The sequence below is a fragment of the Typopeltis vanoorti genome, chromosome 12, assembly GCF_054136105.1.
Source record: "Typopeltis vanoorti isolate ZY-2024b chromosome 12, IOZ_Tvanoo_1.0, whole genome shotgun sequence".
In the NCBI taxonomy this organism is placed as follows: domain Eukaryota; kingdom Metazoa; phylum Arthropoda; class Arachnida; order Uropygi; family Thelyphonidae; genus Typopeltis; species Typopeltis vanoorti.
In genome coordinates, this window is record NC_143560.1 from 107,175,567 (window position 1) to 107,189,373 (window position 13,807).

At 35.7% G+C, this 13,807-nt stretch overlaps 1 protein-coding gene across 1 annotated transcript in view; it reads left to right on the forward strand.

The window, feature by feature from the left end:
• Positions 1 to 1,240: 1,240 nt before the first annotated feature.
• LOC150101116 (acetyl-coenzyme A synthetase, cytoplasmic-like) overlaps positions 1,241 to 13,807 on the forward strand; it is a 45,559-nt gene continuing 32,992 nt past the window's right edge. Inside the window, exons 1-2 of the mRNA XM_090402084.1 lie at positions 1,241 to 1,639; positions 12,025 to 12,116. Coding sequence (XP_090258210.1) covers positions 1,323 to 1,639; positions 12,025 to 12,116 — 409 coding nt within the window. The 5' untranslated portion in view covers positions 1,241 to 1,322. The remainder of the gene's footprint in view (positions 1,640 to 12,024; positions 12,117 to 13,807) is intronic.

The window sequence follows — 13,807 nt, forward strand, 5'->3', positions numbered from 1 at the left end:
ATATTGTGGTATAGTATAGTACAGTATAGTCATATGTAGTATACAGTGCCAGCTCGAGGGTATCTGGCGCCTCTAGGCCAGTTTTATCAACGCATGTAAGACAAGACAGGTATCATAAAATTCTTTATTGTTAAAAGCAGTTTATAGTTTTTGCCAAAAAAGTGCGTATAGAGCATTTATGGGGCACTGCTCGTACCACCAACGCTTTGACTATTACTATTACTTCGATTAATGCTATTCTTTTTTTTTTCTTTTTTTTTTACGATGTTGGCGTCCCTAAGCCATTGAACCCCCTAGGCGGGTGCCTCTTGTGCCTAAGCCTAGACCGGCTCTGGTGGTATAGTATAGTATAGCTACACTATCATGTATTGCACAAATGACAAATCTGAAATGCAGTCGTTATGAATACAAAAAAAAAAAAGAAAGAAAGAAAGAAACAATAACAGATGTTCGGGATTATAGAAATAACAGAGCAATATTTCGCAGTGGTTCATCACAATCAGCCACTTTATGGATGTGAATCACGTGTAATACTAAGTCTAGTTGCGTGTCTACAAACTGACCTTTTATTTCATACTTAACGCGTGATCATAGCGACATAACTATCCAATAGTAGCATGGCGTGTAAGAATCACCATGCAACTGATAGAATCTTTATAGTGAGGTGTTATGCGTGTACATGTGTATGTAGTTTAGAGAATCACACGACTTCTTACAAATTCCATTTTCTGAAATGCCGAGGCCTCTGGTTTTTCATGTATTGTTTTGTAGGCAGCTATAACGGTAGTAGCACACATTTCCGAAGCGATTACAATAACTGATGTACCGAAAAAAAAAAAAAGTAACGGGTTTGCGACACACACTTTTCGCGCATTGATACTTTAACCCATCGGATGACGCGTCTGGCTGTCGTAGCGAGCTCGATCTGTTGGTACTGAGAGCTATAGAAGTATACCCGCTTTATAGAGAAATATATGATTAACAGAATAGAGATGTAATTGTAATATAGCCTTTCAAACAACCAGCTGCGTGAGAGAAAGTATTACCGGTCTTTATGAATGCAAACATGGCTCCCAGTTTCGCAAACAAATGATGACCTATTATCAAAGAGATACTAACGCAATTGGTCTTCCTTTGTTACGTCATAGACGCGCGATGCCACATGGTATTCCGACCTTGAACGCCATCCTTAAAACATCGTTTTCTCCTCTAGTCTCGTTCACTTTAAAAAGAACGAAAGGTGAGCAAGCACGCCAAGCTTACTCCCGTGCCGCTATTTTAATTTGTGTAGTTCCCGCTGTGTGGCGCAAACGTAGTTCAACATGCCAGTTAACGGTGCTGTTGGAGAGATCTATTTGCCGAATAAGCAATTCTTTAAAGATGCCCATGTTAAAAACTTACATCAGTATAAGAAGGAGTATCAAAAGTCTATTGACGATCCGCAGAACTTTTGGACTCAAATGGCGAAGGAGTTTTACTGGAAGACATTTCCCACTGACAATTTCTTTAATTATAATTTTGATGTCTTCAAAGGTCCTGTAAAAATAGAATGGATGAAAGGAGGGATGACGAATATCTGTTATAATGCTCTTGATAGAAATGTGAAGAGGGGGTTAGGGGACAAGATAGCTTATTATTGGTAAGAGAAATAAAATGCTAATTTTATTGATTGTTTTAACATAAAATTAGAGGAATTTGTAGGAAAACGTTTATAGAACGACAGAAACATTCGTTACATAATATTTGAACTGCTTACACAATCTGCTTATTTTATAGAAAACGCTTAATATCTTTTAATGTCCAATTAATGAAAAAAAATCTTTCGATTTTTGGATCCGTGAATATTTATTTTGATGATATGGGAGTTCTATTTTATTCTGATTATGGAAAGAAAAAGCAATGAATTAATTATCACTGCTGCGTTTATCCTTTTTAGAAAGTGTTATTTGTAGTAAGAAGCCCCTGCTATCAACAGTAACTTAGTTACCATACTACGTAACTGCAGAAGCAGAGTAAGAAAGAACTCTAGGGATTCGTTGCGATGATGGAGGGGGGTATGCTTCGCAGTAGCGTAATCGAAATGGGAACATCTTTGATAGTAAGCAGGGTTCATTTAATGTATATTTTCTTAGGTCCATCTATCTATCTGAAGTAACTCTTGCTACTTACTTCAGAAATTCTAATCTTAATGACGAATTACTTCTATTTATTTCATCCAAACGAAGTGCATTTATCCCGCCGTTTTCCCAAATTTAGGAATTGACCAAAATTAGGTACGAATTAGTCGTACCTAATCCTTTTTTTAAAACCTTACTGCATTTTGCAGGCTACTATAGAAGGTAAAAACTGCTACGAGGAAAAAGTCAGTTATTGCCTTGTTTCACCATTACATCGCAATCGTTTTAGAGCGGAAATGAATATAATTCAGATTATCCGAGATTTCCTCCATATACGTAATTAGGTGGCCGTTTTGCAACATGTACAAGCACGTAATTTTTCCTCCTTCGCTATATGCCAATTATTTCTTGGCTGGATGGATTTTATTTACTTTTTTAGTATTTAGAATCATTACAAAAAAATTAAAAAAATCGAAACTATTCATTTTTGTTTCATTTGGACCATTTGAGCATTCAAGTTTTAGCCAAATGAAAAAATAAAAAATAAATTAACTATTAACCGATGAAAATCAAAACAGGTTGGTCTATTTTTGACGCCAAAATGATGCCAAGCAGAATTGTTAAATAAATATATAAACCAAAAATTTGCTTTGTAATAATAAATCTGCAAGAATGCCGTGATTAGTGCGATCTAATCTGATTTTATTTAATTCATCCTGAGTCATTCCGTTCAATGTGGTCATCATTGAGCAGTAGCCAGGTGTATCATGTTTACTAAGTGACGCACCTCGCATTTTCCTCTTTCAGCGATTTGTTTGTTATGTGCAGTCATCTGAATATGCCAAAAAAAAAAAAAAATTGCGCTTATTTGATATAATTTATTTTTATAATGTTAATCTTTTTTTCCGTATACATATTTCATAAACGTGATTATATTTTACTCCGCTTATCGATGACAGTTTCCATAAATGCTTTCATTTTATCATTTGTTATGTAAGAAGTAAAAATAGAACTTGCGGAGTAGCTCATAAAATACGGTGATTAGGTATTCGTTTATCTTTCTCCGTTCATGGACATTGCGTGCTGCAATTTCTACTAACCGGGAAATTTGAGTAGTACTTGTTTTGTAATTTTACTTAAATGCCCACGAAATATATAGTTCTTTGATTAAATCAAAACTGTAACATCGCGTAAAAATGTCCTTCCTTTTGGGCTACCCTCCCCCCCCCCAACAAATTTGAGTATAATCTTTTAAGTGGGACCAGATCTAGATAATTCGTTATTTTAGATTATTATTATTATTCCAATGACGTTTAAGATCGACATCTTGAAAACGGCGTTTCCATAGGCGCAATCATTGGCTACGACGCATTATGGTTAGAAAGACGGACTTGGTTTCAGTGCCTGTTAACATGAGAAAATATATAGGACTTTACAAAGGTAAGTTGGCTGATTTCATATAGAAACGAAGTATTCACATTTTTAAAAATATATTGCTGATGAGATGGTGAAATAACGAAAATGTCATTTTTTTTTTAAACAAATCGTATGGAATATCTGCAGTCCTGCAACCTTATCTCAAGGTTGAAAAGCTTGATCAGGATGCTATTTTACCCAATCTTGTCGGACTCGCTTATTTCATCACTGAATATTTCAAATGTGTGCTTCCTTCGAGCCTGATTTAGGCACCTTCATATCTGTATATGCTGCACACTCTTCTCTATCAGCCTACGATACCATTTTACTCCTCCTTTCGGTGATCTCAATAACTGTCCGCTAATGAGGTCTCACCTCGAAGATGAAAGATCTTCGGCTAAAAAGGTCAAGATAACTGCGACGGATGCCCTTCAGTAACAGGTGTAGAGTGGGATCTTCAGAATTTCGAATTTGTTTGCTTGGTTTGGTGAAAACTTTGTATTCAAGGATGATATTTTGAAAGGTGGGTTATTTTGGACAGCTGATTTTTACTTTTTGTCAAAAATTTGATCTACGAACTCCTTCGATAGATTCCATCTTCATCACACTTATTACATAACTAAAACCATTCTAGGAAATATCACTTGGGCATTGAAAATGTATGTGCAATATTTAAAAAAATTCCACAGAGCGATAAGATACAACCTATAATATATTGAACTTTTTATAATTGAATTTTTTTCAAAAAAATGGGTTAATGCTTTTTTTTAATTTATTTCCAAGTTTTATAATAGAAAAATATCATTTTGTTCAAACCAAGATCCTTTTAAGCAGATGGGGGGAGCGCAATTTGCTGATTAAACCATCGTCATATAATACTGGATAAATAAGCCTTGAATGAATTGTGGGTTAGATACAAATGCTGAATTTCGTTTCTTTTCGTATAATATTTTATATATATATATGCTTAGACCGTGCCCATCGTTCGGCAGTTGCACTGGATAAATCTTTACTCTATTCCATCCGGAATAGGTTCGTTCTTAAACTTAATCTCCGCTTTCATGTAAACTTTCTTAAATTTTGAGTGGTGCTTAGAGAAAACAATGGATTGTCGTGCAACAGCCTATTGCATGTCTTTACAACGATTCTCTTCTACGATGGCTTTAGCGATATGCTCCCCTGAATCAATGCGCAATCCTAACTGTTTGCGACGTCCTCGTTCGCTACATCTTTTGTTTTCGCTGTGAATAATAGTGTTCATAACTGTTTATTTTGTCATTTTTCATAGTGGATAAAATCCGAAGTAACGGTGTTGTTGCTTCCAGTGAAAGATGCTTAAACCTATTACATATTTAAATAAAAATGATTAAATTTAGTAACATACACCATCGAAGTCCCCACTGCCACCCGCGGAGCGGTATCTGATGGAATAAAGACGAATCTTTATTCCCTCGGCTGTCGAATGATATGTTTGGTGTGGCTACCTTTTTAATACTTTAGAAATTATTAAGCCAAACCTTAACGAATGATTTCGTTACACTCAACTTTTCGTTACAGTTATCCGTAAGCGTGACTATCTTATTGCCGAAATAGGAAAAACTTAATGATGTTGATTCGTGACCAAACAAGTCGCCGGTGTTCCCTTAAGCCAGCGTTTCCCAAATTTTTCCTACCACGGAACACTTCACAAATCCTGAAAATTTCACGGAACACTGATTATTTTGTAATTTATTAATTTAGTTGATTTTTTATTAATAATTAATTAAACATAAATATTAAATTAATTTGTGCCGATTTTCATTGACATATTCCATTCTGATCACCAAAAATTTATAATATTATAAGTGAGTGAATGCAGACTTTCTCCTGTGTACTGGTAGTTTTCCCCTCCTTTTGTACATCCTGGAGATCGCTTTGTAGGCTTGTGGTGGATGACTCACTATCTGTTGCGTCACAAACACCTTAAATAAGAGATTTCTTAATACCAAAATTAAACAAAGTCCCTTGTCTCTTATTCATATTAAAATTTAAATCTGCAGGCCTATTACTTTTAAGAAATCACGGTACAACGGTTTCGAAACTTTCACCGTACAATACGAACTTGCGAAGAAAGTATTTAGTATTACTAGATTTGAGAACCGGATACAAACTGCCTTGATCTTCAATTTTAGTGGAAAATTTTTCTTTGTATTTCCTTGCTGATTGGTCACTAACATTTGCAACACAGATGTTCTTTCTTTCAGTTTTGAGAACAGAGGATACGCCGCCCATTGTTGTAAGCTTTCGGTCATAAACAGCGGTATTTTTCCCGATTGTTGAAAGATTTCGATGTGTGAAAATTAACGATAATTCATGAATATTTCCATGTTTAAAAATATGCCGCTCGATCACTTACATTTGCTACACAGATGTCATTTCCTTCAGTTTTGAGAACAGAGGAACGCCGCCCATTGTTATAATCCGCTTGCAGGCAATTTTTATGACCGGTCATAAACAGCGGTTATTAACCTTTCCCAAATGTTGAAAAGTTTCGATGGGTAAAAATTAACGATAATTCATGAATACTTCCACGTTTAAAAATACACGGCTTGGTCACTAACATTTGCTACACAGATGTTATTAGGCGTTCTGGGTCTGAGCTTTTCGAAATATTCACGAATATTATTCTCATCAGAATATTTCCACTATAAAATATTTATTCATGAAAAATGCTTAGAAAACTAAAATGACAAATTCCAGGAGAACTTCTCGCGGAACACAGTTTGGGAAACCCTTCCTTAAGCCATGGTATTCGTGAATGACGTAAATGGATGCTTTATTTACGTCATTCACGAAAACATACGACTGCTTGAAAACATTATTAAACCAGTAGATGTACAAGTGGGGGGGGGGGGGCAGTGGTTCGCTATACAATGGTCTTGAATCTAACGTTTCGTATGAAAGAGGTATGCCTGTACACTTCTGTGGCTGCACTCAACGTAGCCTTTAGCGAGATAACCTTGTTATTTCCTCTTCACAACGAAGTTGTTCATTTAACTAAGATTTGCTATTCTCACTTCAGAATGCTGCCATAGCTCTGAATATCTGCGAAGAATTTATAGGTAGGAGACTTATTAGGTGACTGATTTAAGTAATGACTCTGATTCTCACATCACAAACTTAGCTTCTGGAGGATCAGATCTAATATTATGCGATATCAGCATCGGCCTATTATCGGAGATGAGATTTGGTTGGAAACCTCCTTTTTTTTTTTTTTAATACTTAAGACAAAACAGCATTTGAAAGGAAAAAAAATAGATTGTAGGATTGTCGCTGAGAAAAAAAATGCTTAGTCATTAAAAATTGCCAAACGAACGAGGAAACTTTCGGGTACTTCGTTTGAAGTTTCCGGTTAAATTCGTTAAGGTGTGTATTAATAAAACACGTCACTGCTTGCGGAGTTGTTTTTATTTAATGTTCTTTGTACATGCATGCTCCTAATAATAGGTTTGAAATCTGTTCTCCCTTTAGAGAAAGGCTCGTCTTTCGCCGTTAGTATAACAATCACCAGAATGCGATTTTGCAGTGCAGGAAAAATCTGTTGATTTATTATTTATTTCACAATACGTGACGTAAGAGCTTCTTGGCAAACGCTGCGAACAATGGCATATTTGTATTTAAGGTAACTGAATTAGGCTGCTTTTCTTATGGTTATACATTTACAGGTATTTTTAGTTATTTCTGACCTGTCAGAAATACTCACTTTGCGCTTTCTAAAAGTGAATTGATGATGATAGTATTTAGCCTTACGGCTGTTTGGGGGTAGCTATATATGCCACCATCTAGGGAAATGATTATGAGCAAGGTGGTTTCCCGTTGCCTTCCTTGCCGTACTATATCCTATGACTGTAGCCTGTGTGTTCACGGGGCCGGTTTGCCTACTTGCGGGATGAAAAACGCCAGATAAACTGGCGGAAAAAACCCTGCTGTCCACGCCCAAGACCGGCTAACTTGGCTATGACTGAGGAAGATCCTCAAGTTCCTCACGTCTTCGACGGGAATCGAACCTGGGACACTTCTTCCCCAGGTTGCGAAGCGCACAGCCATCAGGCTAACCGTGCGGACAAAAGTGAATTAGCACCCGTATTTAACCAAAAAGGCATAACGAATTTTAGGGGATGACTTAGTGAGTGGATTTTCTTTGTTCTGATAAATGACTCTTAGGTACGTCAACATCGAAACCCTGAGTATGGGTAGACTAGTTGATTATGCACTGTAAGATGCCATTTAGTTTGAAAAATCACATCTGAATACACATTAGCTAGAATGCTGGTAAAAAAAATTCTGGAGAAAATTTTTGCTCCATGCATCTTAACATTTTTTCCGTAAAACAAATGATCCTAAATACGTCCTGTTCACATACATGCCCCTGATCCCTTAATAACTTCGTCACAATTCATCTAAACTACAATGTAGGTAAATATGCTGAATAATTTAAGCTGTAGACTGTAATGAAGGAAATACGAGGTTAGCCTTCATTAGTTAATTAATATGGATCCCGGGTCCTGCCATGCTCAGAATATTGCTTATATGTTTGGGATTATGCACCTAAACGTCCCTGAAAATTCTTGTGGCTGTACGGAGGGGACAAGTGTTTCAGCATTGCTATTCTGCAGGTGCTTCGGTGATCACTGTTGTGCATGCTAATAGAGCAGCAGCTGCCCAGCATCCTTTTACTATGCAACTGCATACACACACACACACCGAGCCTGCTTCTCTTCCTCTTATTCTGTCTTCTGCAGCAACCTTCTTCATTAAGTATTCTTAAACTGCTTGCATCTCATCAAGTAAAGCATCTAACTTCTCAGTCCTCATGTGCACCCCACCCCCACGCGGCAATGAGGTGTTTTATAGGTCCTTCGACCTCTCGTGTATGTGATCAACATAAATGTATTAAAAACACTGGCGTCTGTCCCCTCTGTTTTTTCTTAAACTCCAATCATAATTAATGCAACCACTTGAGATAATCATTGCGAAGTTCATATTCTACTACTGATCTTCAAGGAGGTTTATCTGTCTCAAAATTAATTCGATATTTTCGGGATAACTACATAAAACATAGAAGTATAATACCATACACTTGAAATAAATGAAATGATATTTTAAAAAAATGCTAAATGCATTTTAGATACATGAATGTGGTTTGAGTACCGTCGACAGGATGTAGCATAGAGGTAGCCAGCCTCACGGCGCGGCTTAAGGGGCCTTATTGAGGTAGGCGCCGTCGCTACCGCAATATGGCTACGCTAACAATTCCTGTTAGCGTAGCAAGTATGGAAAGAAGTTTTTCCAAGCTTAAACTGATTAAAAAGTTATTTGCGGACAGCAGTGAACCAAGAAAGATTGGTTAGTCCACCAACTATATATCGATAAAGGTGAACATAATTTAAATTTAGAAGAGCTTATGAACAGTTTTTTATTGTGCGATATCCCCGTAGAGCAAACATTTAATTAATATTATTATGTAATCGTTTTGCATTAATGTTTCTCTTATAATAAAAACAAAATAGCAATTAGAGATTTTCTTATTTTTTGTCTTATAACCATCAGGGGTGATATTAAATTGTTTGCCTCCGGGCGCGGTCTAATCTGGCGACGGCCCTGGTGATTTGTGACAACTTTCGAGTCGGAGCAGAAATGTACTACAGGCGGCATGCCAAAATTTGTTCATTATCAAGACGTTAGCTTCGTTACAATTTAAATCTTTTGAGAGGGTTGGACATCTTCCAAGAGACTTAAAGCAGTCACATTATAATATGTCTTTAGCCTGGACGTGTCCCGGAACGCGACCACTTCTTGTGGAAGATAAAAAAAAAAAAAAAAAAAAAACTATTTAATATCTCAGTATAAATCCAAAACAGCCCAGTGTTAGGTTTCATGCCTTTTTTACATTTTTTTTTTTTAAATGTGACCTGTAGCTTCAGTATCCTTCAGATGATTGAAAGCTAACCATAGAAAATCCACTAAATTATGTGACGCCTTTCGCAAGTGGCTTTTTGTTTGCCTTGATACTCGCTTTTTTTTTTTTGTTTCTTTGGACTAGTTTGTCATGCGTACAGGCTAGTAGTATACACGTGGTTAATTTGGTTGTTAACACTTCAGATACTGGTATATTTATCAGCGGAATATACTATGCTTACAACATGCAGATAAAAATATTGTCCTTTAGAAATGTCCACCAATAAATTGTCCTGTTTCATATTATGTGAAAGTGACGTTAAAGAATACTTGATACAAAAATACAGTATTTTTGAAGTTAATTGGAGTGTTAATTTTCTAGGTAGAAACGGTTTAAAAATTTGCTAAACATTTCTCTCGAGTACTGTTACTATACAGTTCACATTTAGGGAAGTATTTATTCCAGCAATACTCCACAAGATCAACGATACGCAGCATTTCCCGTAAGTAATCTATTTTGACAAGCATTCAACCAATCGAGGAGTGTCAGAACAGTACTTCGGATTCAACATACCATTAGTGAACATTTTATCAACACGAAAGAAGACTTCTTTTTCCATATTCTTTGCTTCCGCTTACCACACTTCCCTCATCTCGAATTCAAATAACCTTTAGCAAGTGATAATCTAATTTGACATTTAAAACCATAATAGAATACATATTGACTACACTTGAATGTCAATTTTACCCTCTACACCTTTACTTCTCATGTCATCATCGTGCTAAAATTATGACGAAAAAACTTAATTTTTGCTCCATGTCAAACAGAGCTAGCGACGAAGTGGGTGTACGGAACTATTTTTATCCAGTTATACCGGCCAAATTTGAAAAGCCGCAAGGTTTATTTTGGTCATACTAAAGATACCACACCTTTCCATGCAGAAGCAAGTCACTAAAAGTAATATTAATACTCAACCTTATAACGCTGAAAAAAAGAGTATTATACTAAATACAGGTGTAACTTATATTAATTGTTCCAGTGCGTATTGTATAATCGCGATAACAGCTTTTATTGTATAAAGGCTGTGTTTGAACGAAACATAGCCAGTAAATCACGTGGCCAACCACTTGATTTACTGGCGTTTTTTTTTTTTTTGATAGATACTTATTGTTATTTAATGAAGGCTTGTTTTTTTTTATATAAGTTAGTACTGAAAAAAAATTTATAAACAAACATACTTAAATTGCATTATCGTCTGCATCGAGATGATGCAATTGCCCAATACGTTACAGCCCATCGTTAGTGACTTCCATTATATCGCGTTCTCATTCGATTGTTTTTAGGTTACAGAACGGAATGCTATGTATTGACCTCCTTGAATATTCAAACTTATCCAGTGCTCTCCAAAATAGAGGACTGCCAAATATCAGTTTCGTTCATATCAAGTTATTTGTTCAACAAATGTGTGATAAGCGAAACTGATTTTAAGCAGCAACTTCGCATTTAAATGATAATTTGAATCGTAAGCAATTAAACCTCGTTCTTGCATCAGCCATGTAGATAGGCGAAGTGTTGGTCTTGGCAACTACGGTAAATAAAAGGTTAACGTACTGTCCTCTAACTGTTCAAGACTACTTGTTTACTAGCAACCCAACAGCACTTCGTAAGTAACCCGAAATAACTGATAACGTGAATGTGTTAGCTGTCTGCAGCAAGAAGGGAGAAAGCTAGTCGTCGTTTCACTCGTGCATAACTGATAAAATCTCCGATGCCACGCAAAAACACACGTTCTATATTATATATAAACTGGAAATTTGTTTTCGACACTGACAGGAAAATTCTAATAGAATGTTTGCCATAGCATTCTATCCTGTTTACGTACCTGTCTGTAATTAATGGTAAAATAACAAGAACTAGATTCTAGATAATGGTAACCTGTAAAACATGGCTGTAAGTAAAAACGTTCGGTAATGCTTAAAAATCAATACCATTGTGGTACAAATTACTTCGCGTAATTAGGCGACACTGTCTTTGAATTCAATGTCAATTTACATGAACCTTGATTGCTGATATTAGAACTGGCTTTACCGCTAAATTGTAGTTGATCGGCATGTATGGTTAGTGCATGCTTTTAGTTTCAATCTGAAGTTTAAGAAATTGCGCATCTTATGGCAAATTTAACTTTTTATTATTACAGATTCTGAAAAATAATCTAGTCAAAAGTTCGCGGCGCGAGCTATCAGTGTACCAGAAGCACATGAAATTTCATTGTCATCCCCTTGGTGCATTCTGAAATTCATTTTCCCTTTTCTTTCGTTTTGAAGACATTTTCAAAGAAGCTCTTTAAATAGAAGTTTATTGCATTCGTATCGTATTCATTTCTAACAGTAAGCTGGTGACGATTACGTGCTTCGATTATGAGGAAATCTTTGAAACTGAAAGATTTGAGTAAGCTAATTTCTAAACGAAGTTTATTAAGATATGTACATAAATATTTTCTATTAATTTATATTACCGCAGAATTATCCTATTCTTATCCTATTTCATATCCAGGGAAGGCAATGATCCCGACGATGACGCCAAGTTTACATATCGGGATCTTCTCCGTGATGTCTGTAAATTCGCAAATGTACTCAAGAAAAGAGGTAAGCCATTTTAATTAAATAGTCTCGACTCAATATTGAGCGTTGGTAATATTGATTATAGTAAAGCGTGCTTCATTTTATAAACCTTTTTTTAATACATCAAACATTGATATTGTAGTCCGTAGTTTTTGACTCAGGTGAATTTGTACGAATAAGGCAAACCAATATGTTTGTGGATCCCTTTTTTTAAGAGAAACAAAATTTGCTAATAAACTTGCATTTTGAGTGGTATGATTATTCAGAGACCAACATTTTAAATAATTTTGCAGAATAGCTGTAGCTTTGCTTAAACAATTCATTGAGATTTGAATACTGTTGAATATATAATTTGGGTATTACTGTAAATGGGTAACTCAGATTTTCTTTGGACTACAGCAATCCCTCGATTAATACGCATTAATCGAAAACGCACTAATCGAATATAATAACCTATGGGGAAAAGTATATAATTCGTTCCTCAAATTTCTTTTTTGACCCTTGATTTTTTGTTTTTTTAATAAAAGAATTAGGGTATGTCTCAGGGCATAGTTAAAGGAAACCTAATGAAGCTGAAAGACAAAACATATTCAGAATATAAATTTATTATTCTGCTTCTTAACAAAGAATTCAGCTAACGTAGTTTGGTGGGCATTCTGTTTCTTTTTTTTTTTTTTTTTTTCATACAACTGACGGTATGGTCCTATTGCCTCTTCTGCATATTTTATTGCTTCTCTCTTTATGAAGGTCATCTCTAAGCATTGCTGCTTAAGAACTTTGGTTGCAAGAAAAATTTCATTTTGTTTCTGTGAAATCTCTTTTGGGCTTGTCGGTGATTAAATTTTCTTCATATTCTTTGCGATCTTCCCGCTGTGCATCTAAATTTAGCAGGTCGGAATCACTGTTTCTCAGAATGAGATTTAATTGACTTAGATGCTTTTTCAAATGAATCTAAAATCATTTGCACAATGTGGAAGAATGTGCTTCCAAACGGCTCGCAGTAATTTCATTCGACTTTGCGACTTTATAACCAGGCTGAGATTTCTCTGATTTGGCCAGAAAAGTCTTGGAAGGCGTTCACCTCCAAAAAAAGGCGGTTGCATCGATTAAATATTTATTGGTCAAAATAGCCCCCATCGTCCACAGTTTTCTTCAAAATCTCTGGATAATTTGCGGCCACTTCCTTATCTGCACTTGCAGCTTCGCCTGTGATTAGAACACAATGTAGGCTATTTCTCTTAATGAAACGTTCAAACCACCCAGCACTAACTTGGAATTCTTCTTTATTCCACGTTTTGATTTAATAAGGTCAGTGGATCTGTTTTTGGTTACAATCTTCGATCCATGTAGAAAAACGTCTCTCTAATTCAATGATTGATACTTTGATTTCGAGTGCATGCATGCATGACAAACTCGAAGCAAGCTTATCTTTCTCTATGTATTCAGCAATTTTGCTTAAAATTGCTCTTATACAGTTGATTCACCCATTTTTGTGTTCTTGTCCTATCTTTGCTCTGGACTCGCCTTGTTCATTTTCTTTATATCAAGTTTTTTTTCCAATGAGATTACTTTTCGAATCATTTTACACTTCCACATTTTTGTACACTAATTCTTTTACTCATGATGAAAGATTGGGGAAATGCTTTAAAATAAAAAAAAAGTAAGGGAAACAATTGCAAAGGAGGCGAGATATGATAATCAAAATGCTATGTAAT